Below are 26,744 nucleotides of genomic sequence, written 5' to 3'. Positions count from 1 at the left end.
TGCACCTCCAGAATAACTCCTGCTCAGCTAATTGAGAAGACGAACTGCCTGCTTTGACCATCTACCGCCATCTAGTGCAGTAATTTGCGCCGAGCAGCGAAGGACGCGGCCGGGCTCGCGGATTTTCTCATTCATGTAACAGCTGCAACACGTCCACTTTTCAATTACACCGAGATTTACTGCAGCGTCTGCGTCGGCTGCTCTTCAATTCTCAGTCCAGGAAAGAAAAATAGAAAAAAAATCTATTTCCCAAAAGCGTGATGAAAAAGCATTATGGTGATTTGCAATTACAGTACATGAAAATCATGCTGGGAAGCTGTACAGTATGTCTCTTCTCTTCTTCTCTGAGTGAGGAAATGTGATTTAAAGTACACGCACGGAGGATTAGTCTGTCGAACACAAGCAGAATGCACTGCGAATATAGTTTAAAATAGAGAAGGTTCTACCTTTAAATTGATGAGCTATAATGAAATTAATTATTATTGGAAACAAACAGAAACTCGTCTCGCATCGATGCCTGTAAAATTGTGTAAGTAGGTGAGTTCACGTGTCCTGAAAACTTATGGAGGCTTCGAACCTACACAATCATCAAAACTAAAGCAACGGGAGCGATGGAGCAGCTTTGTTGTCAGTATATAAGCACACACTGCGGTCCGGTCCAGCCGCATCCTCATCTCCACACAGACTCGCCCGCATGACGGCAGCTCGTGTTGATAGCAAAAGTAAACTCAGGAGGCCCACAAATTAGGGAGACCTCAACTCGTCCATCACCGTTGCCGTGGTAACAGTATCTAAATACGTGCTGTGGCCTTGGAAACGCCGTCTAAACAAAGAGCCTCGCAGGTAGCGGGGCTGATCTGTCTGGCTGGATTGAAGATGCACCGACCCGGCAGCAGCCTCGATGAAAAGGGGCTCAACTATAATGGAGACGCGGGGGGGCACCTCTCCGCGTCCCACGCCAGGCCCGGCGCCACGCTGCTGCTCGCCTCCAAGAAAGCCAGTGACGACGGCCAGGTTCGCCTGGCGGGTAGAGGTGAGTGCGCTCATCCGCCCTGGGTTGTTGTGTCATCATTGGTCCAAACCCAAGTTTGCCTTTCGGCCAATTTACGTCAGCTTCGACCTTCGGCCACTGTATCGAGATTGAGAATTATGACAAATATCTATGAAACGGACGCTCTTTTGTAAAAGAACGACCACCGTCGCGTGTTGATCGCATTAAAAATGTTAGTGCCGCGCATGTGTAAATATAACTGGATTTAAAAGTCACGCGGTAATTAGAAATCACTCTGTTTTAAACTAATTGAATCTGATGTTTTAATCCCGGTCATAATAAAAACAACAATCGGATTGATTTTATCCTCCTTATGAAGGTGGGTTTATCCACAGTAAGGAAAATAAGTTTAATGGAAATAGAAACCTGCAAACGTAACTGTAAAATCCATGTAGTTCAACAAAGGCAAACTTTTACGCCCACAGTTTTTCACGGTTTCCCACCTGCCTGCCTCATCCTCCAGCCTCATCTTCTGGGTTTCTGAACAAACAAAAATTCTGCTGGCTGCTGGGTTGATAGGAAAATGCAGCTGCAGTGTCCTCAGTCCTTATATAATCTATTTTTTTTATCTTTTATTAATGTAAAAAAAAAAAACTTAAACAAAGAGTAATCTTAAAAGAAACTGAGAGGAGACATTAACACAAGCAACACAATAATAAAACTCTCATCATTTTAATGAACCTTGCACCATCTGCTTTTTTATCAGCTCATTCATGCCAGAAGAACAGCGATGATAAACAAAATGTGGCACTTGATCCCAGTTTGTGCTCATTTCCAAGTCCTAAGGTCTCAGAGAAGTTTAGCTTTTCCTCAACAATTAGGAATATTTTGTGCTACGCCTTTGAAATTGAAATTAAATGTTCTGCTTCACCGCTGTTCAGCCTGTGACGGTAGTTTTAATGAGTAAGTTCCTAAATAGTTAAAAATATATATATCTTGTTTTTGTACTTGTAGGCTTGTAGTTGGTGCATCTTAGTTAAATAGTTGCATTTTTATGTAAGTCCTTCTGCCGGAGCCTCGTGTTTATTTACTTGTGTGCTAATGTCTGGCGAGCAGAAACAAACAGTAGCTGTCGTTGGCAGAATATTACAGCGAGGAGGGAAAGACCTTCGAATTGCGACTGACTGGAAAAATAAAGCAACAGTTAAGCAGCGATCCCACGCTCCGTCCTGAGTTCCCGTCCTCTCTGGGCCTCACCCAGTTCATCCATCGGGCCACAGAAGCTGCTCTGGGGAAGACCTGTCCTGCTATAATGGAGAACCGGGTAAATACTCTACAGTGACTGACGCGTGAACAATTGATTGATTTCCAACCTCCAGATAAATCTGCACGCCTTTAATTAACATATAGTCGTGTAAATGGTTCCGCCCTGTCAGGTGCTGGGTGTCCAGACTCCTGGTTTCACCGCAGCTGTGCGTCTCGGGGCTGAACTCTTGAAGCACTGGCACGAGGCCAGCATTGCCTGGTTTGGGCCCGTCTATTTCTCCGCTCCATGTGACGGTAGGCAAACACACGCTGACCAGCACTTAGACGCCGCCCATGATGTCATTCAAACAGCAGTAGGACACTGTGCTAAGCGTGGTGAACTGTGCATGTTACATATGTGTGATGACGTTATACGATGACTCATCTAAGATGGACAGTGGAAAGGGCTTGTATCCATGGCAACCTAACAGTAACCGCAGTGAACGCAATAGGATTTTGAACGTTTCCATTTAAAGTGCTGCAAATTCAAAACCACATTATAGATGAAAACCGTGAAAAGCACTTGATTTGAACTATAAATACAACACAGACGGGGAGATTAAAAGCCTGGGAATCCAATATAAACAATTCACCGTCGAGCCGCTTCTTCACAGTGGTGCGGTAACACCAAAGGCTCTGGGTTTTAAAGCAGCATTGATCTTAAAAAGAAATTGTTCTCTTCTGGGCACAACGCCTATTGTTTTCTTCTCGGTCCCGCCTGCAGACTCGCTGCCTGATATTTTCCAAGCAGCGGGGATCCGAGACGTGAGCCAGTATCATTACTGGGACGCCGAGCAGCGGGGCATTTGTTTGGAGAAGCTCCTGGAGGATTTGGAGAGGGCTCCTGAGCAGAGCGTGGTGGTTCTGTCGGCCTCTGCCCACTGTCCAACCGGAGCGGACCTCTCTCGGAGTCAGTGGGCTGCGCTCGCTCAACTCATGCGGGTAACAGACGCGTACGCGCCTGCTGAATCCTGATTCAGCGGCTCAGGTACAGATACTGCATCTCCTCCTGTCCTGACCCCGTTCCAGAGGCGCGGGCTCCTGCCTTTCCTCCTGCTGCCCACTCAGGCGCTCTGCACCGGGGACGCGGAGCGGGACGCCTGGCCCGTGCGCTACTGCGCCTCGCAGGGGATGGAGCTCGTGTGCGCCCAGTCCTTCTCCCACTGCTTCGGACTCTACGGTGGGAAGGGGAAGCTCGGATGTGAAGCCACGGCCATTCGGAGCCTGATTCTGATCTGCTCCCGTCGGCAGGTGAGGCCGTGGGCCACCTGCTGTGCGTTCTGAGGCGGGGCTCCCCCTCGCTAGCCGTGCGCCGCCGGGCCGACAGGACGGTCAGGTCCCTGTGGGCGCAGCCGTCCGGAGGGGGAGCGCACGTGGTCGCCAGCGTGCTCAGTAACCCGGCCCATCTGGCTGAATGGTGAGTCACGCTCGCCTCGAATGGAGACGCAGGGCTTCAAGCGAGACACCAGAATAAAGCTCGCCAAAGTAGGTTGGTCTCAAGGACAAAGAGGATAATAAAAAATAATCTGCAGATGAAATACAATGAGCTGATTTCACGTCGGTTGGTTGGATGATGCACTGGAGCCGTTGCAGGTATTAAACATACGTTTGAATGAACGCCCCCAGGCAGGAGGAAGTCAAGCGCATTGTTGAGAGGTGCAGGCTGATCAGGGAGGTGCTGAGAGCAAGGCTGAGGCTGCTGGGAACGCCGGGGTGCTGGGACCATCTGACGCAGCAAAGGGGACTGTACTGTTGCACGGGCTTGAATGGTGAGAAGGAAACGGCACCACTGATGATGATTAACAAGCACAAAGCGGATGATTTTTTTCAGGGAGTTCACATAAACAGTATATTTTACAGACTCATTATGAGAAGCATGAAGTTCTATTTTAATATATCACACAATTATTGCAATTTTCTTTCACACGTTCACATTCTGTGTTTGCTTGTCTAACATTATGTGTGATTGCTAATAATATGTTTTCCAGAATAAAAACACCACCAGTGTTTGACAGCACAGCGACAAAGCCTGTGACTATAATACATACTGTTACAATATGTGCAATGACGTGCTTCTGCTGGTACAGTGCGTCTTCTCCATCTGCTTCAGGTCAGCAGGTAGACTTCCTGTCACAGAGGAGACACGTGTACCTGCTTCCCAGCGGCTTCCTGAACGTGAGCGCAATCAACGGCCGCAACCTGGAATATATAGCCGAGTCCATCCATCTGGCCGTGACCACTTGTGATCCCGTGGCTTCGATCAGCGTCTGAAATCAGTGTTAAGGGCCCATTCAGCTTCACTGAATACATTCAGATGAAACGTCCAGTATCGTCTCAATGAAATGCTGAAAATCTGCTTTGTAGTAATTACGGTTAGACATATGGTGGAAGCAGTGCACAAAATAAGACTGATTACTGTGTGTGTGTGTGTGTGTGTGTGTGTGTGTGTGTGTGTGTGTGTGTGTGTGTGTGTGTGTGTGTGTGTGTGTGTGTGTGTGACGTCCCATTGGGGCTGATTTTAAATGACGCTGGTTTAAAACAGGCCATCATATTCTACTGTCCTGTACATGTCATATACACTATTGTAATCTATATAAGTAATGTAATCCCCAGCAAGTGGGTCCTGTCTAATATCAGATGATCCAGGATGTGCTGTCTTCACTGTGTGAGCTGAAACCTTAAATGCAATCCTAAAAATAGGATTAGATGGCACTGATTGGCCGACTAAACCACCTGTACTTCACTAAACCATTTCATTTGCTTAAATCTGTGTGAAGGTGCCACACAAATAAAGTCTGATTGCTCGCATTTATTTCCGTGACCTCGTATTACATCTTTTCATTACCAATTTCTTGTCATCAGCTATGTCTCAATGCTCGACTCTATTTATAACTACAGTCATAAGTGCCGGCGCGGTTTATTTCAGCGTTTGTTCTCCCAATGTTGCAGGTTGGAGAGTCTGGTGCTTCCCACAGAGCAAATGTTCCATCTCAGGAGGCCTATTGGTGAGTTCTTGGGGGCGTTTACTGTCACCTGGTTCCCATATCACTCATCTGTGAGACACTGCAAAATCAAATCATATGCAGCGAATGATTGTTGGTGTCGTGTGGCCGCAAGATGTTAATGGAGCAATAGACACATTAGTGTATTTAGTTTTTTCTTAAAGGAAAACAACACGCTTTTTTCCAACTTCATATCCTCAGAGGTCCTGCTTTTATTTGTGACACATCCCACTGATGTCGCTCGGCGCTGCTTAGTTCTGAGAAACAGGTCACATCAAGGTATTTAATGGACGTAGTGTTCTGGCTCTTTTCATTACAGTGACCTTGGGGGAACGACGAGGATAATCAGCATCAGCATCACACAGCCTCTGAGCCATTAGATGCTCTGGGGGCTCTTTGATTTGCATCGGAGCATGATCACGCGTATGCGGCGCCGCTCGTCAACAACCGTCCAACACTCAGTGCAGTAATCCATGTGTACACAAGGAAAGAGGCTCGCCTATGTCCAAATATTACCATGGAAACTGAACTTAGGTGCAGAAATCACTTGTGACAAAACTGTAAAACCACTGGATTAGATGAGTATCTAAAATTATATAAATTATTTATTAAGAATATAAAGTTATACTCAATTCAGATAGTAAAAGATGATTTTGATAATGAATTTGGGGATGAGGTAATATTTTGGTAGATTACAATGCTAGGTTATAGTATACATATACTGTAAATATCTTTCTCGTTCTGTAACGCTATCGGTTTTCAACCCCTTACAATGAATTTGGATCAAACCTTTCTTCTACTCTACAAGAAGTGCTGCGGTGAACGAGCTGACACTGTATTCTGCCGTCCACCCTCCTCTCCTCACACACACACACACACACACACACACACACACACACACACACACACACACACACACACACACACACACACACACACACACCAGACCGTTAGCCGTCTAAATAATTGTTCAACTTTGTCGCGTCTGAGCAAACGTCCAAATCGTCTCAGCGAGAAGCTGAGGCGGTGAGTTCAGGGCCCGTGGGGTAACCAGCCGCTGACTATACTTAGGGGAGCCTTTCATTTCCCCTGGAGTAAATCATTTCAGATTTTCCTTTGCTCCTTCAGCTGCACTTAGACTAAAGAAAAGGATGTGCTGAGTGACAGTAATCAGTGATGAGCTGTGACTCACACCGAGGGAACAAACGCTATTAACTTCAAACAAAAAGAGCCTATATTACAATCTAAATGACAATTGCTGTCAAATTATTCCCGGGCAATGCAGTGTTGTTGAGTGCTGCAAGAACAGGACTTATCTAAACTGTGTCACTGTGCAATAACAGTAATTATAAATACTACTTGTGCACATCATTGTCCAACTCGCTGAATAGTGTTAATTGTCTTGACGGAAAAGCCTTTCACAAAAGCACCTGTTCCCACTCAGTGACACAGTGATACGTGATATTTTGCCACATTAATGTTCAGCCTTTAGGGCACAAGCCGTGTTTACGACAGGGAAAAGAGTTGGAGTTTGTGAAAGTTCTGTGCTCCTCTAAGAAGGCTATTGTGTTATTTAGTTGTGGGGCTTCAAGGTCTGCTCCGCTGGTTAATCGGATGAATCGATAACAAACAAGCTGCCCTGCTGGAGGGCGATTACACAGAAATGTGGATTCCTTTTCAGGGTTTTGATAAAGTGTCCAGAGCAGAGAACAAATTCATGTTACTATGACGGTTAATAGACCACGAGAGGTTTGACTCTGGGTGGATGCGTCCAGATGCGACCCCAAGTGTGTTACAGAGTTACAGGGGTCATCGACCGGTGACCCCGAACCATTCACACCAATGGGCAATTTAAAGTCACGCGTGTTTGTGAGGCGGCCAAAGTCAGGGAACCTGGAGAAGCCACACACAAGGCAAATCCATCTGCCTGTGAGGTGACAGTGCTCCTCTGCAGCGACAACTAGTAGAAACGGCATCAGAGGAGGTCCGATTAAATTAGCCGTCAGTTTAGCCTGTAGGAATGTAGCACGGTCTGCACACGCTCTTTTGTCCCAGAGTCTGTTTGTCTAAAAATGTACATCTGCTGTAATCACGTACGGCACGTCTTCACGGTCATACATGGGCGCTTTACACAGTCAGCCGGCGAAACACCCACAACAGATTGCAGCTTGAGCGAATGAACAGACGCTCTTGTTCCTGAACATCTACAATACGACTGAATAAAAGAGTGATTTCTGTCAGAAAACGAGGTTGTGTCATTCCGCCATTGATGAAAAAGAGACAATCACGGCTCATTAAAGCCTTTCTTGCGCTCAGTACAAAAGCCAGAAGCCTCCACTATGGCTCGCGTTACCGTAAGTGCTGTAATGGTTGCTTCAACGTCGGTGTTTTTAAAACTCAAGCCCGTCATGAGGGACTTTCAGAGTCACACGAGGTGAGCTCAGGATGTGTGGAGCTGCTGACAGGGGACTGCATGCAGGAGGAGTGAGCGGACTGAGCCTCTGCCCATTACTCGCAAACTCCAGCTCCCGAACGGACGTGCCCAAGCCTCAGACCCACAGAGAACACACACTGTGAGTAACACACGGGGCTCTCCTTCACCGGCCCGGCTCCTCCGGCTTCACACCACGGCATCCATGCACCATGAACCCTCTAAAGCCTGGAAATGACCCTGATGCGATGATCTGTCTGCCAGTCGGCTCGTTCGGGTGGAGGGTTTGCTCAGATGAATGGCCGGGTCAGACTGTCGTCCTCACGAAAGGGTCGCGTCCCGTCGCCTCCTTATCAGCCCGGCCCCCGGACCCCTTCACAAATATTTGTGACCAGTGAAGGTTGACCGTTCAAACAGTGGAGCTGCAGCAGTGACCTGTGCTGAATGAATGGATAAAAAAAACGGCGCCACAACCCAGCTCGTCAATATGATATTACAGCCTGGAAACGCATGGCTGCTTTGTGCAAAACCAGATAGTGTGGAATCATTTATAGGGTTTATGAGCTCATGTAACGGGAACATAAACCGAGTCCTATAATAATAAGCCATATGTGTGTATTGTGGTTTTTCATAGGGGCTCTACGCGCGTCAGAAACTCCTCCAGTCGCCAGCTGCCAGTCACATTTAAAGGCGGGGAGCGCAGAGAGGAGCCGCCGCCGTCAGCAGCGGAGCGCACCTGTTGATCTGCCGCTAACGGACGCAGGGGCGATCGTCGGGCGTTGCGGCGCAGGTCGATACTGGCGCACCGCGTCCCAGAGCCGCGGCGCGCGGACGCATGGCTGTGGCGCTGCCCACGGAGCCGCATGGGTCCATTTGTGTGAGGAGCGGGGATCTCTCCAGAGGCGCACGGCGGCTCTGCGCTGGCTCCGTCCTCCACTCGCGTCGTGAATCAGACAAATCAACACACGGGCGGCAGGTGAGTGAGCAGCCTTTCCTCACGTCCACGCGCGATACGTGGGCTTTAATGGACAATCAGACATGACGGCAATTAGGCTACGTGAGATGATAGATGTAAAGGAAAGCATCAGTTCTAAACGTTCCGATTCGGTTCTGCTCCGTCACTATTTAAAAACCGTCACTTTTCTTCAAAGTTACTTGATTATGATTAACTGTTTATTTTCCTCAAGATCAAGAGAAACTTTCCTTCCAAATGTATTGATGTTTTTAAACGGTCTAGTCATATTACACTAAACATATTAATACCTTACAGTCGTGTCATTCACCTATTTATTCTGCGTTGATCAAGCAGATGGTAGCAACAAATATATATTTAGCTTCATAATGATATAATGGCAGTAATACTGGTGTTATTTGTTATCATTACTTTTAATAACATGTGATTCATATTCATCACTGGCATCACATTTTTTCATAACCTTTCATATCAACAAAGATTAAATGAATCTTAATTAAAATGGCTAAAAAACGATGTATTTCTGTTTTCCATCATGACATGAAAAGGAAGAAAATGAAAAGAAAATAGAATAGCCTTTTTTTAAATGTGCCACTTGTCAGTAAATCCCCCATCCTACACTCTACTCCTATACCCTGATGCTGTTTTATTGTCACTATGTGTCCTTTAAATTTCCCTGACGGGGCTAAATATAGTTGCACTGACATGGAATCAACACCTCTTGTGCTGCACATGCTCCGCGTGGACACGCAACACTCAGGCTTGAGTCACGCAGCAGCGTTCGCTTTGATAATCACAGTTTGTGTTGAAGTTCCACATAAATGCAAACCCTCACGCTCACTGTGACGGACGACGGCAGAACCGTCCTGCTGCGCAGAACCCGGCTCGTTTGACCAGCACCTCTGTGGGCCGGCGAAGGCCACCCACCACCTAATCCCGCTGTCACTCTTCCAGATTCCCATCAGCCACTCGCTATGGAGGGCACGGGCAGCGGCTGGCCGGCGGACCTGAGCCCCGCGTACCCGACGCACGGCGCGGCCGGGAACGACAGCGGGCCGGTCTTCGAGGTGGCGCTGCGGAACGGCTCGGCCAAGCGCAGCCCCCAGTTCGTGGGCGTGGAGCTGCTGCAGTCCTTCAAGCTGCTCATCATCCCCTGCTACGCGCTGGTGGCGCTGGTGGGCGTCTTCGGCAACTACCTGCTCCTCTACGTCATCTGCTGCACGCGCAAGATGCACAACGTCACCAACTTCTTCATCGGCAACCTGGCCTTCTCCGACATGCTGATGTGCGCCACGTGCGTGCCCTTCACGCTGGCCTACGCCTTCAACCCCCGCGGCTGGGCCTTCGGGCGCTTCATGTGCTACCTGGTGTACCTGATCCAGCCGGTGACGGTGTACGTGTCCGTCTTCACTCTCACGGCCATCGCTGTGGACAGGTACGTCACCGTGAGTCAGAGGAGCCGCTGTGGCAAAAACAACCCTCCCGGAGTCTTATTTACATGTATCCTGTCCCTCGCTGACATCTCTAATGTGTCATCAGATGAGGAAATAAGCGACAGTGAGAGTTTCAGTGTGAGTGAAGCAACCAGACCTACTTATTCAACCTGTAGAGCTCCGTGTAAAATGTGGAAATAGTGCGGCACAAAACCGCACAATGAATGTCACACTCTCTTGAGGAAAATTGCACTAAATTGCAGAGGCAGGTCCAAATGTAAGCACCTGGATGTTGTAGATTTTCATGTCTAAAAATAGGTCTGAAACAAAAGAGAAGATAAACCATGAATGCGGCTTCTGTAAACAGCTGCTCTGAATAATTTAATATGCAGAAATATTAGTCTGGATTGAAAAGATACATAGGATTTTTCATGGCTTAGTGATCTACTGTATGTTATGAGATATATCTTGGAAAACCTTGACCTAGATTGTTTTTGCTTCAGTGAGTTGTGCCATTTTGTTCCTATAAGAATAAAAGCAGCATTTCTTGATATATTTCATCTACTGTATAAAAATATCCTAATTATGAGTAGTATAGTTGCACATGACACAACAGTGAATGAGTCGCCCCCTAGTGGCAAGCAGCAGCTGTGTGTTGTATGCCAAGTGGGTCACGGACACATACCGCAAACACAACACACAAATCAGTTGTCATCGCAAATATCCGACCTAATTTTCCCTACAGCACTAACGGGTCATGGACTTGAGCAGTAGTTCTGCTCCAGTCACGTGTGCATCACTGTTCAATGCCATTGGGAAACATTTATGTTGTCATCTGTGGCTTTTCCAGATTTGTTAGGGCTTCCCGTGTTTGCCAACAGGACTCTCGTTGGATCGGCGTCTTTCTGTTGTTTTTCCCAAGTCTGAGTGGGCGTTTCTCCTCATTCTCCACATTAGGCCACCTGCCCATAGAGTGTTTATGGTTGGGTTTATGTATTTGTTGAATGATGGACCGGCGACCTGTTTACTTTGCCAGAACTTTGGCAGCAACAGACTTGTAGTTGTGATTGTGTGTCATACTGTACACACAATCGTAGTCTGACAGGAAGTCACAAGGATACACTACAGGAATAAGAATAAAGACTAGTAAGAAAAGACAAAACTAGATTAAGAACCGTATTTCTCCATTTCTGTTATGATTTAACAAATCAAGTCAGTATATTGTTTCTTTATAAATTGCAAATAAACACAATGTGTAGGAAAGAAGGAGCAATGGCAAAAAGTAAGATGACTCGTAGTTTTCTGATTCATGTCTAAATGAGTTACCGGCTTCTGAGACTATGCTGAATAACTATCAGACACTAATCCCTCCTTTGGGCTTCTCTGAATGAAATCCTGTGTTTGAAGGACAAAAGGTTGAAGATGAACATTTCCCCCCCATTGTTGAGGACTGGGAGGTTTTGTGTCCTTACACCAAGCTGCGTGCAACAAATCTAAATCCTGCTTTGTCTGCCGACCTTGGGTTCCCTGCAGGCCTGAATGGGATTACATATTTGCGAAATTAAAAACATGATGTTTTGGATTCATTATCTGCTGTAATGGGGCTGCATTTGTGAATGGATGGCTAAAAGGGCCTAGCAGACACGGGGCCAGAGAACCTGTGCATAAGATGACCATTAATGCTTCTCTTTTTATTGTTCTTGGGTTTAGCTACATAAAAAAAACATTGCCAAAAAATACATATTAAGTATTAGGTATATTAAGTAAGGTTGCTAAACTCAAAAGACCACAAGACTTCTGGTCTTAGTGTCCAGAAAACAAGAGCTCATTTATTCCTGGTGATATTTGCTCCTAAATGCTTTTTTTTTTACCTTTGCAATTAACTTATTTTCATGTTTGCCATGTTTCAATACGTTCCCCCCAAATACTTGCGTTGAATTGCCGTGATCTACCGTGTGTTAAGGCAGTGAGACCTCCCTCTTCCCTCCTATTCACAGATACTACGCCACAGTGCACCCGCTGAAACGGCGCCTCTCCGTCCTGGCGTGCACCTACCTGCTGTCGGGCATCTGGCTGCTGTCCTGCGCTCTGGTGGCTCCGGCCGTGGCTCACACCTACCACGTGGAGTTCAAGAACGAGGGCTTCACCATCTGCGAGGAGTTCTGGATGGGCCAGGAGAGGGAGCGGCTGGCCTACGCGTACAGCACCCTCTTCGTCACCTACGTCCTGCCCTTGTCCGCGCTCTGCATCTCGTACCTGTGCATCTCCGTCAAGCTGCGGAACTGCGTCGTGCCCGGCCACCACACCCAGAGCCAGGCGGAGGCGCAGCGCATGCGCAAGCGCAAGACCTTCCGCCTCGTGAGCCTCGTGGTGGCGGCGTTCGGGATCTGCTGGATGCCCATCAGCGTGTTCAACGTTCTGCGTGACATCGACATCGACCTGATTGACAAGAGGTACTTCCTGCTCATCCAGCTGCTGTGTCACCTGTGCGCAATGAGCTCGTCCTGCTGCAACCCGTTCCTCTACGCGTGGCTGCACGACCGCTTCCGGGCCGAGCTCCGCAAAATGTTCACGTGCCGTCGTCGCATCGGCATCACGGCCAACAACTGCGCCACCGCCAGCGTGGTGCTGTGAGGCGACTGTTGTTGGATCCGCTGCGGTATAGTCACGTGGTTCTGGTAACGTACAGTAGTGAGGACTTTGGGAGGCTTTCAGGTCTGGCCTCCCTCCACTGACCTGGACATGTTCAGGCTCCAGCTCTGTGATCCCCTGAGAAAGTAGGACTTTACAAGGACAGTACGCCAGAAGCAGATGAGCCGATTCCATGAATGTCAACCCATTTCACTGGACACATTACAAGAATACAATTCCTGGGGGTCTCAGTGGGTCCTCAGACAAAGGACGCTATGTGGAGTGAGACAGAGCAGTGGAGATTCACTTTACATCTGAACATGTAGTAGGATCTGTCAAGTGCCATGTGCTTTTGTACAGGTCAAATCATCAAGCAGGCTTTCTAGATTTATTTATTTTTGAAATGTCTTTCTCATGAAGTCTGTTTGTTTAGAATAACACTGTAATTTGACTTTATAGTGTTTGGGCCATTAAAATACTATATTTACCTAGAAAAATAGTAAAATACTTATTCAACCTACTGTAAATAAAAAATGAATAAATAAGTGATAAGCAAGAAGATAAAGTTAAACAAATATATTTTGGAGTAAAAGTACGGGCAAAATTCAATTGTATCCTGGCAGTTCCTTTCACCAAGTGGGTCTTAATTGAAATGTTTACGTACAAAGCTGCTGTAGATATGTTCAAAGCGAAACATGACGTTAACTAAGCTTTCCACCAGAAGCCAGTGGAGACAACTAAACGGTGGTGTGATGTGCTGCTGCATTTTGTTGTACACGTCTCATGTTCAGTGACAATAAAGAACTTCTGATGTCGCCAACCCACGAGTCTAAGTTTTTCTACTAAAACTCTTCAAAGGCTATATTGTTAGACTAAAAGTATTGAAGCTAAAATCTAAGACACATCACAGCTGGTTAGAACAACGTTTACGAAACTTACTATCATAAGACTTGATTATATAGTAAAGTGCACAATTATATGAAACCGAAGATACAATTTGGTGAAACAATTAGTGTCTTTATTTCAGATAAAACCATCTTTTGCTCAGCATCACTTCTTTTATAGTCTTGACTGCAGTATTATTTCCTTGACTGATCTGTCACATGAAATTGCACTTTAAACACTCCGACGACTTTCCATCCAGCAAGTCAGGCATAAAAGTGATAATAGTTTGATAATGGCTTTGAAAGGCACAGTTGAGTACATTTAGAGGATCAATATTGCTCCAAGCTCTGTAAGACAGCACTGTCACATGAAGGCAACGGTGCAGCATTAATTCATTACTGTAGTTCAAATACAAACACAAGGCTGGTTATTACTTATAATGATCAGATTACTGATCTGCTGATAATTAGCCTTTGATTAGGTCATAACACAAACAAACATATAAACCATAAGCTCTCATTTTAATCATACAGTATGAGTCATTCTGTAGTATTAATTGCATATTTGAATCCGTGTCCTAACTACACATTATCCTAAAGCACATGAAGGAGAAAGCACTGCTGTTGCTACTGTGTACCTAAAACTACGTACAGCAAATAGTAGTTGATTGCTTTTACTTATTGCTGGTTTTGGATAATAACAAGCAAAAATAGGCACCGATGTGCTTAAGGACATTCAAGTGTGGTGAGTAAATCAGGAACAACACATAAGCAAAATAAGACTAAAGTGGTGGAGGGAACAATCAGTAAGTACTCACTGTATCAACAAGCTGAAGTTTGACTCAGCTGATGATGTTAGAACGCACAAGAACTGCAGGAATGTGAAATAAGTAATGAAACAAACTTTTACGAATATGTTTAGACATTTGACCACCTGATCGTGGTGTTGCATAAGTATGTAGTGGTTGTATAAGATTATGGTCATGCAGCTCAAAGCATGAAGCTACACAAAGCCTAGTACATAGTAAAAAAAATATGCAGAGACGAGTTTAAAAAATGATATAGTTCTCTGCATTGTAGGAACATTAAATCCAGGTGGTGTTCAGTATTTCTAACATCATAAGTTATTTAAAATAAATTCCTGTACCTTAGCATAAAAACATTCATTTGCTTATATAAAGATTATTGCTTATTATTAAGAAACCGCCATGTCTTCTTAGTTCAGAGACAATTTTCCAGCATTCTCAAGGAAAGCCTGACTGGAAAAAGTGCACATGCATGACAGCTTCACGGAGATAGTGTCTTTTGGAACGCAGTGACAAAACACACGCACACTCGTACAAACACACACTAGAAGCATTAGTCGTATTTACTGGGAGGCTTTTCTTACACTGGTTTGGCTGAATTAAGGGCTTGCAGGATGCTGGGTTTCTCATCTATGACCCGGACCAACAGGTTGTCGATGTACTGTTCGAGCTCCACGATCTTGGCGTCCTTCTTCGAGAGGTCCGTTTGCTGCCTCACCACGAGTGTGATCAGCTCTTCCTGTGTCAGCTGAGTGTACGGCCCACTTTCCCCTGCATCGATCATCTGAGGGGAGAAACGAGAACGTGTCTGTATGGTGTGTATGATTTCTAACTACAGAAAACACAGGTTGCTTTAATACCTTTGAAATAACAAAGGAAAGATTTCCACCTACTTATCTACGCTCCTTCATGCACATGAGCATAGACCATATCAGTTTATTCCCAGAACAACTTGTACAGTAAATATGCATAACTTAGATTCCAAAAATTCTCAACTATTGCTAAAGAAAAATCCATTTACAGTAAAATGCCGTGCAGAAAGACGTTGCTGTTGCTAATTTGTAACTTCCCTTTCGACATTACCTTAATCTGTGGTGCTTCCCGGATCTTCATTTCCTTTATAGGTAAAGCAATGGTGGGAGTCTGGCTTTCAATTGAGCTAAGAGGCTTCACAGGATGAGGCCTGTAGAAAAAGTGCATATATTAAAAATATGGGCAGTGCATTTAACAACAATATGCACAGAAATATACATATATATAATATTCCACTTCATATATACTACATAGTGTTGTGCAAATGGTCTAAATCAGTTTACTGTGATCCATGTGCATCAATTAGACCCAATATTGAGATACGTTGCCAAGAAACCACAAGCCTTCCGAATAATCACACCCCAGCTTAAGACCAATACCGACACCACATCCGCTACAGCAGCAGCAGCCACATAATTCTGCAGTAATAAACAGCCTGTTCGAGCTCACCTGCGTGGAGTTAAGGCTAGACCACCTCCAGTGCCATTCTGAGCACTGGCAGGCGAAACCTCAGAGGGCGAGACCCTTGCTCGTAAAACTTTCCTTCCTGCAGATAAACCTGGTTCTTCCATAACTACCTGGAGGGGCTGTGAGGAAGTCAAACCTGAGGGCGCAGCGAAAGGTTCTGCTCCGAATAAATCAGTTCCGCTAAAAAGGCTTTGTGCTTTCGCGTCCGCTTGAGGCTGCAGTGTGATAGGCTCATTTATGACTTCTCCTGCGTGGAGGTCTTGGCTAGCTGTGGCCACGGTCTCTCCTCTTTCACGTGCTTGCTCTGGAAGCTTAGGACCTTTATTTTTCAAGTGAGATGATAAGGGAATGTTTCTGGTTCGTGATGAATTCTTTCTTTGGAAAACAGGGCTGGGCTGCTTTACATCGTCGTCCTTTTTCCTGTCAATCTGTTTCTGTGAATCCCTGGCATCAAACCCAGCAAAGAGATCAGCAGTTTTCTGTCGACTGAAAATGTCATCAAACCCGTCAGTTAATCCTCTATCTTCAGGCTTCTGATCTGCTTTGTTGGCAGTAAAAATGTCATCCACTTCCTGGTTATGCACTGGCTGTGCCCACGGGTCTTTGGCAAGAAGCTCACTGCTGGGGAAAGGGTTAAAATCAGCAAACTCTTCTGTCTGTTCACTTGTCTTTGTCCTTGTGCTCACATTTGAACTGGATAACGTCTGGATGTCGGGGTTGAAGCCCCCGTTTGGAGTAACGGCTGATTTGTCTTGCTGTGTTGGTTCTATGCCACTAACCCTCTGTCTGGGTTTGGCTGTGGGTACTTTTCTTTGGTCGTCTGACAGACTTGCTTCTATTTGGCTACTTGGTCTAAGTGCGTCCTTTGTTGCAGGTGTTTGAGGCAACACTTTCCTGGTTTCATTCCTGGACATCCCTACGGGACTTCCTCTACCTTCAGACTTTCCATGCCCTGTGGCTGCAGATGGAATGGGATTCAAAGGAGATTGAGCTATCCTCTGACTTTGTTTTTTACTGGAATCTACTACTGACTGAGGATTTGAAGATGTGACTAGTTTTGGAGGGGGAGCAGGGGCTGCTGCTGTTTTTGTTGAGATAGGTTTGGTTTCCTGTTGTTTTGTTGTATATGACTTTATAATAGGACTTTCTTGGGATATGGAAGACCTAGGATTTGGTTCTGGCTCATCTGGGCCATCCACACTCATTTCAAGAAACTGAGCTGGAGTATCCCTGTGCTTCTGACTGACCTCAGCAATTATATGATCCCATTTAGTTTGTCCTTGGACTCCATGCCTCCTCTGTGGAAACAGCGTTTCATAATCTGGGAGTGGTAAAGGTGCATTTTTGCCTTGTTGCGGCCTGTCTGCGTCTACATAGGCAGGGTTCACAATCTCTCTGACAGTAGCATTTTGTCCAGAATAAGTGGGTGGCAGGAGGACTTTCTTCCTTTGATCTGCCATTGTGGGCGAAGATCCTACGGACGATAAATTCTCTATGCTGCCACAGTCTGTTTCCAAAAGACGTTCAGTTTTGTGTGGAGCCAGGGACGAGTGTAGGCTGAAGAAAGTTTCAGGAGACTCAGACGGGACACTAGAGAGGGTGGAGTCAGCTGGGGAAGGACACGGCTGACTGGGGGTTTGGCAGTCAGCAGATTCAGAGTCCAGAGATTGAGTCAATCTGCCAAGAAGTCAAAAACAAAGGCCTACAGGTCAGTGCGACCATCACATTACCTAAACCCATTACCTTCCACCAGTGTAGAACCCATCACCAGTTTTACCAGTATCTAACATGTCATGATGTAGTCCACCAAAATGGAAAACATCAACACCAAGTTCTAATTCACGATCACTTGTAATGAAGCCCTTACTGTAGACAGTTCATTACGTATTTAACTCTACACAATATACTGTACCATCTGTCATCTAGCAAATGTTATGGATATCAAAGACTATTATTTCACCATTAGCAACACCAAGTATACGATTCTTACCATAATGGTCCAAAAAAAAAAGCTAATAAAAAAAACAACTAATCCAGTCCAGACCACAATATATTGCAGAAATCTAAGTCCAATCCAATCACACAACACATTCTCACAGAATGTAACACTGTGGCTCAGTCTTCCCTTATGAGCTCTTTTAAGTTCACAACATCTTCACATGCACAAGCCACACCTAGATTCTCATCTGTAGAGCGACCAAGCTGGTCAAACTGGTCCATCAAGCTGGCTGGAATTCAAGACTGGCTCAAGTCACAAGCTTGAGGCAGTGTGAGCAAGAAAACGGCAGGCAGTTGTGAATGGTTTAGGCCATGATTAGCAGTGAGAGACATTATTCCTTAGGATTATAAAACTACAACGAAGTTATGTGAAACAGAGGATCGAGGTATTTTAAGGACAGAACAAATTACTAATATAACCAGGTGTTATGTGTACTGTACATATAAAGTGGTGTAACTCACAGGCTAACTGAGATTTGATTTCCAGTCCAGCAGGTCTAAGAATAGTGCGACTACGTAAATCAATGGTACGTCCAGCATCATAACATTGATGTCATAGCTGTTTTGCATCACATACATATTCACTTTGCATGTGATGTCCTTCGTTTGTATGGTGATGGCTGTGGTTTTGTGACTATATGACAGAATCAAGCAAGAAAACCAGCCTACCTGGGTTTGACTGCAGACACTTTAGATGTGCGGTTAGGAAAGCCTGGAGGGATCTGTGAGCTATTGGTGGACTTCTGGTGATCAGCTGGGCTTTTATTGCTGCTAGTTGGAAGATCTGAGCCGAGGGAAATCTCCTCAAATGGGTTGGTGGATGGCTGAGGTGTTGGCTGATAAGGATCTTTTGAATCACTTCTTGGGGCCGACGCAAGGAGCTCTTCTTTCGGATGCTGCACCTCTTCCTTTTTCTCCTCTTTCTTTTTGATCATCCCAAACAGAGATGTCAGTCGTTCGCTCATGGAGGCCTCTTCCTGGCGTTTTTGCTCCTCAGCTCTGCGACGTTGCTCCTCAAGCTTCTGAGTTTCTGCTGCTTCCAGCATCCTGCGCTCTTCCTCCTGCTTTGTTTTCTCTTCCTCCTCCTGTCTATGTTTCTTCTTTCTCGTTTCATCCTCGAGGAAGCGACGTTTCCTCTCCTGTTCCTCTTGGAATCTGCGTTGTTCTTCTTCCTGTAACCTCTTGACCTCGGCCCTGTGTTTCTCCTCCTCTTCCAGCCTCTTTGATTCCGCAAGGCGCCTTTCCTCTGCCTGCCTTCTCTCCTCCGCTTGCCTTCTCTCCTCCTCCTCTCGATGGCGCTGTTGCTCCAGCATCACTCTATCTGTAGACTCAAACTTGATGGGTGGAACAGGTATACTTTTAGAACACTCTGAAGACACATCAGCAGGGTGCTTGCGGACATCCTCCATGGAGCCTTGGCCTGAACTGTTCAAACTAAGTGTAGATCCACTCTTGGCCTCTGCCTCCTCTGCATACACATGACTGCCATTGATGCACAGGTTGTTTAGGTCATTGTTGCTCTGCTTGGAGCGGCCCAGAAGGGAGAAAGGACCCTGAGAGGCTTTGCTGTCAGAGCTTTCCGTTCGCTTGTGTCCCAGGAATTTGAATTTCTTTTTAACTGTGGGAAAAGGAAAAAAGTGAGCCATTATGTCACTGATGGCATGCAAAACACCATTATTTGACTTGCACGCAGCAGAATATAGAAAGGTCAACTAACCATCAGGAGAATCGACGTTCAGCCCAGAAGACCGACTGCCGCTGAGAGATGAATTCTTCTCAGGGAAGGTCCCAAGCGTAGACATGGACTGTGAAAAATTGCGCTGCAAGTTGGATTTGGGAGCAAAGAGGGTTTTGAGTTTTGACTTCTTTTTCCCTTCTACCGACTGATTAAGGGACTGTGCATCGGCTTCTCCCTCACTGTCTGTAAGGACCTGGTTGACAGAAGGAACAATGGCTGAGGCAGAGTCAGAGAAGCCATCTTTTTTCTTCCCACGGACTTTGTCCTTCAGCTTGGAGATACGTGAGCGTGGTTTGTCCTGCATAGAAAGGTCAAGCATGCTGGCTGACATGTTGTTTCTCATAAATTGGATGTCTAGCAGAACCTCCCCTCGCTCCTTGTCCTCTTTTCCAGTCTTGTCTACCAACTTGAACCAACTGCAAAAAAAAAAAACAGAATAAATCAGATGGTTAGGATGGAATATGACCAAGATCACACATTTTCTTCATAAATACATAATCGTTAAATGCTAAATGCAAAGTTTTATACCAGTATAAAGCTATATTCAGTGTATCAGGTTATTTAGTCTCATATTTATGCTTCACCTATCTACTCACATAAAACCTTTAATTTGACAGAATACCATCACTATCCAAGTACAGTAGCAAGATAAACAGAGTCTAAAAACAAGGTCAAAAGTTGAACCATAACTAAGTGACATTGTTTAATCTTGGTGGCAAATGTAACAGTGAACTATTTCTATCACAGCTTTTTGTTTGGTCATTATGTTGTGTAGAAACTTGTCCTTAACCTTTACAAAATTGTTTGCAGTAGACAAAAGAAGCAATTGTGAGTTGGGAACTTGTCTGAAACATGTCAGCTATTTTTCAATTAATAAATCAGTCAATGATTACAAAGACCTTTCTTAATTAACATGGAATCCGACTTATGAGCAATGACACCACGGCCAGAGTTATCTTTCAAAGTGTACGCAGATTTTGGGTTGTGGCATTAAATGAATAAAAAAAAACTGTAAAAGCATCCACATAATAAATGCCACAAAGTATAACTCTTTTTCTTTTTGTGCATATCTGACAAACTTACAAAGAAAATATTTGTTGGGGTTTGTTACAAGTTAATAGTAAAATGTGAATATAATGAAATGGAGAGCTTGGTGTGGGCAACACGCTCGCATACAAGGAAGAAGCTAAATAAATACTTTACAGTTCATAAAATATTAACGCTGTGCTGGATTTCAGTGGAGAGGGAACCGTGACTGGGAATAAAAGGAGCATCCACCAAAGGCTCAGGCAGTGCTGCCAAATAATAATCATTCCTTATGGTTTGTTAACCTTTATCAGGGAATTATCAAGCAGGTCAAATGTTGTATTACTCAGGACAACATTCCATCTACAATCATCGCCAGCATCATACTTCCACTGACACACAGTACCAGCGTCTCTTTTACCATTTACTGTACATAATACTATGAAACAGATCCAGGAAATCTCAATTAATAAGAAATAAGGGCACTAACAACTGTGTGCGTGTCTGTGTGACCTTCAGGTCTTCAGGCGGCGTTGCATAAGAAACCATCATGCTACCGTGAAAAAAACGTGACTTGGAAAACATTTGCCATTTTACACAGTCCACTGCTTCATCTAAACAAAACAGGCAGCCTGAAAGTCACACAAGGCGAAATCCATGCATACAGTACTCAATAATGTGAGTAAACACTGCCAGTCCAAGCTAATGTCGAATGGAAAAAATGTGTGTGTTGGGGGGGGGAGGCATTGGGTTCTCTGTGGCAATACTGAAAAACCCATTGTGACAGTTATTAGTGCATCAGTGCCCACATCCCTTAGAACTTCCATTTGTGCAACGATACCACTGAAAAAGACGAGTTAGTGAGTGGTGAAACATGCTGCCATCAAGTTAACATTTTAGCAGGACAATATCAGGCCTCATTCTGCATGTACATACACCATCACACAACTGCTTCAGAGATACAGATTGTATACTGTAGGAGATAGGAGAGGAAAAGGCAAAGCCGAAATCAGCACCAACAATGTTCAAATATTACACTCACAAAACTACAATAAATTAGTATTATAGTTTTTTTAGTGAAGTCCCAAAGTTTCTGAACATGTGATTGGTATAGTATCCCTTAATTCTTTATCTCAGACTTCAGTTTTACTCTAAATGCTCCTGATCTGCTGGCAATACTTTGCTGTGACTTGATAAGTGTACAGCTTGTTATGGTTCCTGCTGGGAGTAGCATGCCAACTACAGATAAAGCCTGACAGCTTTGTTCAGCCCCCACACATCCTCTCTGTTGTACAGGGTCAGCACTTATTGTCTGCAAGGGAAAGGTAGGAGTGTTCTGGAGAGCTCTTTCTAAACCCATGCCAAAACAAGCAATTAGTGCCCATGGAGACAATGCTTTCTGCTTGTACAATTAAAGGTTTGCCATTATTACATGTACTAGTACTGTAGAAGAAATGCCCATTACTGGGAGGGTTGACTACTACGCCGCACAGTGCTTTTACAGTATCTAAAGTAAAGGTCACTGTGTGGATTCTGATTTGATCATTTTGTAGAAAAAGTGCATGTGGGCATTATTAAGTTTCAGTTTAACCTTTTGAAAGATAATTGGGGATATTCCCAAGATGGATCGCTCAATTTCAATGCATTGACTTAAACATACAGTAGTGAGCCAATGTAGCAGTCATCTGCACATACTCTTTGGTTGACACAAGGAAATAGGCATGGGAGTGAACCAACATTCCTTAAACACTTTCAAACATGCAGGAAGGTGCTCGACAATCGTAAAGGTAAACTAAGACAAATTCAAAGGTTCCTCATCTCCCAACCCAAACTCAGGAAACCACGTGCAGCTGTCCCCAACAGAGTCTAACCACAGGACCGGACACATCACACTTCAGGAACAGCTGATTTCTTTTTGCTCCCTGCGTGAGTCAGGGCAGGGAAAGAAAACACAATACATGTCACAGTTATCAACAGGCCCACAGGGTGTACATGTTTGGTCCCGTTTGCATAGACATAAAGTACAGAGCCATGCCCACATGGTCTCACCCATCCTGCTGCACAGGTTCCCTCTGTTAAATGTCAAGGGCATTCAGTGTTTAATAATTAACAAGCCTGTGTTTATGAGGCCACGGCAGAATAGTTTAAGTCAATGAAACAGGACAAAATGAAGGTAGCTTCTTCCAGTACATTGCTACAACTAGCAATCGGGATAAAATAATATCCAATAATATCCAATGAACCTATTATTAAGGTCGTTGCAAATACTATTCAGAACAGAACTATGTATGAAGTCAATGAAGATATTTGCTAAGCCAACATGGGAAATTATTGCTTTTCTCTTCGTTTACATAGTAAACACTTTTGCTCAGTAAAAATGTTATTTCTGCAACAACTGTATCAGGTTCAATGACACTGATATTTATAGTAAGGCAAACATTACCTGACTAAATAAATAAGCACGTATTATTTAGATTTTTTTTATTACTTTATTAACATTTAGGACTTTTAAAAAATATGCTACATTATGAGGATTTACTTTATCTTATTTGTTAGTATGGGCTTTGGAGTCTTGACTGGACATATGTTTTGTGAATAGTTATTTGTGCCTTCAATATTATTATAAGTAATGTCAATAAAAAAAAAAAGAAATCTATACAGTCTAATCAACAACACAAATAATATCCTCCTCTAATGTGGAGCTAAATCAGGGTCCTGAGTCTCAAGACTATTTTTATTTCATTTGCAAAATTATTTGCAAATGAAATAAAAATATTTGAAACGGAAAAATAGCATTTGAAAAATACTCCTACAAATAGACAAGCAAACTATGACAAGCAGCCGGGCCTTCAGTCCTGCATCTGACAGTTTCTGCCTGGTGTTAGGTGTGTTTCCCTGCAGTTGATGAGCAAAACAAAACTGATTTTGTAATTTAGAGGTAATCATGAAAATAGTGTGTTGATTAATCACTAATAAAACTAGGTCTCTACACTCGATATAAACTGTAAACCGCTTCACATTGTGATAGTAACCAACTGCTGCTTTTTCACAAGCTCAAATTTGTGGCCACTGTTTGTGGACAAACCCCCTTCAGCAGTCTTGGATGTTGATGTCACCCTGTATCAGCATGGCTGTGAAGCAGGATAGTAATCCAACACCCTACGCTTCAAGGGGAGAAAAAACATTCAATACCCAGCATACTGGGTCTGGTAGGAAACTTTAGGAGCAGAGAAGAGAAAAGAATGTAAGCAATGAACTTTGTCATTAAAGTATAATAAATGCACTGAGCAAACACAAGATAACACATACTGTATGACGGTACAAGAACCAAGTGAATGAGGTCATCCTGGTATCATACTGTACCTGCCCTTGGCTGAGTGATTACAAAAAACAACTAGACTCTCTGAGGTCATACTGCACGGCTAAGACATTACCACTGTGAGAAAACCTTGTCAGAGGCTATATCTTTATTTTTAAAATTCCCTTTACATAAGAGGGTGTGTATGTCTCTATTCAACACTTAGAGGAATCAAAATAAAACACAGACTAACACCCAAGTTACACCCAGGCCATGTCAAACCACATATGTCACCTTGCCTTGTTTAACAAAAAAGGGTGTGAGTAGACCTATTATAAACTGGCAGACAGGTCTGTGGAATGTGCAGAATTAACAGAAGCAAAGTGAGAAAAGTATTTCCAGACAGGCCTCAATCATCAAGCTGCAAACAATTAGTTTTTTTTCCAGAAGACAAAAGTGCTGTGACTAAAATAATCTTGGCCTGTTTCTATTTTTCCTCACGGCCACTGATAAAACTGGAAATCTTCTATCACTACGATCATGTTGTAGTCTGCCCCCCACAATGTGAATGCAAATATTAAGTACTTACAGTATTTATGTATTTTATTCAAAAATATGACAGGCAATGGAAATAAAAGAAAGTGAAATGGTTCAATTCTTGGCCAGAATCCAAATAACTGAAATGCTTGTGACTGAGATTAGTGTTCAAATCTGTGTTAATAGGACAACTACTGAAGAGTGAAACTTGAAATAAGTGAGATCTATTGGCCAAATCCATTACTAACAGGCGAGATACAGTAGCATATTAGTCTGTTTGTTTACAAGGAAATTACGGGTTTGGATTTTAAAATACAGAAATTAATTTTGCTAAAAAGACTGTAAGGTTGCTTTAAGTAGATGGACTGTGCACGGAGCTTGTGGAGTGTTGATGCTGTGTTTGACCCACTTTTGTGCAACTTCAACAGAGAATTCCAAACAAGTGAACGAGTGAAAATACTTCATGTTAAACCCGGGCTATAAATGTTAGGAGTGATCACCACGAACGCACTGACATTGGTCACTTACTCAGTCTTTTTGCTCGTAGTGTTGTCATGTTGATCCAGGAGGTTCACCACGGCCTGACCCAGGAACTTGTCGAGCCCCACCTGGGCACGGTGCATTACTATGATGTACAGCGTGCAGCGTTCGGCGTTGCCCGGGTGGAACAGCGGCAGGTCGAACGAAGCCTCTTCTTTCCACACCGGAACGGCATTTTTCTCGGCCACCGAGGTGGAGAATTTGTCCTTTGCCACCTGGATGATGGCGTAGGCGTCGTTGGTGCCGTTCTTGCCCTTGATGCGCAGGTTTCGAGCTTGATGCACCGTTACCTGCACGCTCGTAGGGAACCACTGCTGGCTCTGACTGGCCAAAGCCATGGCGAGAATCTTCACTCAAAGTTAACCCGAGTCTTGTAGTAAAATAGCACACAGGTGTAAGTTTGTTACTGGGTTTTCGCCACGCCACCGCCTACGCCGCTTGAGGGATAGGTTACCTAGTGTTAAGCTAGCTTGACTCTGAGTTCAGGAAGCCCAGGTTGACATCGTAATTCCCAGGATCCTCTTTGTAACGCAGAAGCAGAGCCTGTAATAACACTTGAGTCAAATTAACACTCGGTAAAGAAACGTAATCCTGGTACTAGCCCGTACAAACCACCAAGACATCACTGCGGTGCAACGAGCGTTTCTCAAACACTTCCCTTGTTTTGACTCCGGTAAGTTAAACAACTCACTTCCCTAATGGCACGAGGTCCCGCCCAGACGAAACATAATTCTTTCTCATTGGGTCCCAATGCTGCCAATCAGATTTAGACTCGTCACTCATTGGGCAGTTACCAAGGAGGGCGGCAATGCGTCTTTAGGCTCGTTATAAGAAACTGATCAGAAATCAGTTTGCGCTCTATAAACTCAGATGACTATTTTAGGACAAATAAATCTTAAGTGACTACAGTAATACTCCTAAGCAGCCTAACGCAAAGCTGTCCAGATATGTTTCGCTTTATATTGGATCAAATTTATTTGAATTGCTATTGCTATAAATGTAAATATTTGAGTGTAAAATTGAGTATGTTCCACTGAATGTGTCAGACAAGGATAAAAGCTGAAAGATTTACTATAATTTCCTATTACTTCATAAATAATTAGAAAATCTGCATTGCCAGTATATTTTTGTAGTTTTAAAATACTTTGGATAGTATGATTGTGTCTTAATATACACATTTGATTTGTCTAGCACAGTTTTGTCTTAAAAACCAAGGTAAAAAAATAAAGCTTTGCTTTGCATTAGAGGTTGTATATTTGTAAAATAACTTTCATTATGTACACCCTGAATAAATAAATCTGGGCAGTGTTGAAAGTATATAATAGATTAAAAAGATAAAATAGCATGTGGCTTGGCCATTTGAAAACACCTCAGCAGCGTTTGTGTGTGAGGCTTTCTCTGTGCAAACAATAGGAGGAAACTTGGGGTTTGAGCAGCATCGCAGAAACATGGTTCCCTGTTAATGTCATTTCCTGACTCTTCTTGTACTGAATAGACCAAAAACTGGCTCAAGCCTTTGTCAAACTCAACTCTGGAAATTTCATACTAGCATTAATGTAATTATAGTGCGAAAGGTAATTTCCTATTTCAAAATCTTTTTTTTTTTTCTCAAAATTTTAAGTCCTCACAGTGGCTGAAAGATTTTTCTGCC

General features: G+C 44.1%; 3 protein-coding genes and 1 long non-coding RNA gene across 6 annotated transcripts; 2 read left to right on the top strand and 2 right to left on the bottom strand.

Moving 5' to 3' along the window:
• The first annotated feature begins 787 nt into the window (after window positions 1-787).
• On the top strand, window positions 788-4,652 carry got1l1 (glutamic-oxaloacetic transaminase 1 like 1). 2 transcript variants are annotated; one of them, XM_055512065.1, is made up of 8 exons: window positions 788-1,033; window positions 2,134-2,315; window positions 2,428-2,551; window positions 3,021-3,238; window positions 3,326-3,476; window positions 3,548-3,713; window positions 3,923-4,065; window positions 4,407-4,652. In XM_055512065.1, the coding sequence occupies exons 1-8, from the start codon at window positions 877-879 to the stop codon at window positions 4,565-4,567; spliced, it is 1,302 nt and encodes a 433-aa protein (XP_055368040.1). In that variant the 5' UTR covers window positions 788-876; the 3' UTR covers window positions 4,568-4,652. The 2 variants fall into 2 exon arrangements, with proteins under 2 accessions (XP_055368040.1, XP_055368041.1); XM_055512066.1 differs by lacking the exon at window positions 4,407-4,652 and adding an exon at window positions 4,285-4,304.
• A 4,444-nt stretch (window positions 4,653-9,096) lies between these two features.
• On the bottom strand, window positions 9,097-12,331 carry LOC121202497 (uncharacterized). The gene is made up of 2 exons (XR_005898160.2): window positions 12,191-12,331; window positions 9,097-10,455 (listed from the first exon to the last, which is right to left on the bottom strand). It is a non-coding gene; the product is annotated as an uncharacterized LOC121202497 (long non-coding RNA).
• prlhr2a (prolactin releasing hormone receptor 2a) lies at window positions 9,677-13,586 on the top strand. Its single transcript, XM_029164031.2, has 2 exons — window positions 9,677-10,137; window positions 12,133-13,586. The coding sequence occupies exons 1-2, from the start codon at window positions 9,677-9,679 to the stop codon at window positions 12,767-12,769; spliced, it is 1,098 nt and encodes a 365-aa protein (XP_029019864.1). The 3' UTR covers window positions 12,770-13,586.
• A 176-nt stretch (window positions 13,587-13,762) lies between these two features.
• On the bottom strand, window positions 13,763-25,790 carry rab11fip1a (RAB11 family interacting protein 1 (class I) a). 2 transcript variants are annotated; one of them, XM_029163146.3, is made up of 6 exons: window positions 25,082-25,790; window positions 19,672-20,108; window positions 18,624-19,572; window positions 15,939-17,633; window positions 15,540-15,639; window positions 13,763-15,240 (listed from the first exon to the last, which is right to left on the bottom strand). In XM_029163146.3, the coding sequence occupies exons 1-6, from the start codon at window positions 25,429-25,431 to the stop codon at window positions 15,037-15,039; spliced, it is 3,735 nt and encodes a 1,244-aa protein (XP_029018979.1). In that variant the 5' UTR covers window positions 25,432-25,790; the 3' UTR covers window positions 13,763-15,036. The 2 variants fall into 2 exon arrangements, with proteins under 2 accessions (XP_029018979.1, XP_029018980.1); XM_029163147.3 differs by lacking the exon at window positions 15,939-17,633 and having other exon boundaries at window positions 25,082-25,786.
• Between the last annotated feature and the right edge of the window lie 954 nt (window positions 25,791-26,744).

This window comes from Betta splendens, chromosome 9, assembly GCF_900634795.4.
Source record: "Betta splendens chromosome 9, fBetSpl5.4, whole genome shotgun sequence".
In the NCBI taxonomy this organism is placed as follows: Eukaryota; Metazoa; Chordata; class Actinopteri; order Anabantiformes; family Osphronemidae; genus Betta; species Betta splendens.
This window is presented reverse-complemented; position numbering and strand designations above follow the sequence as displayed.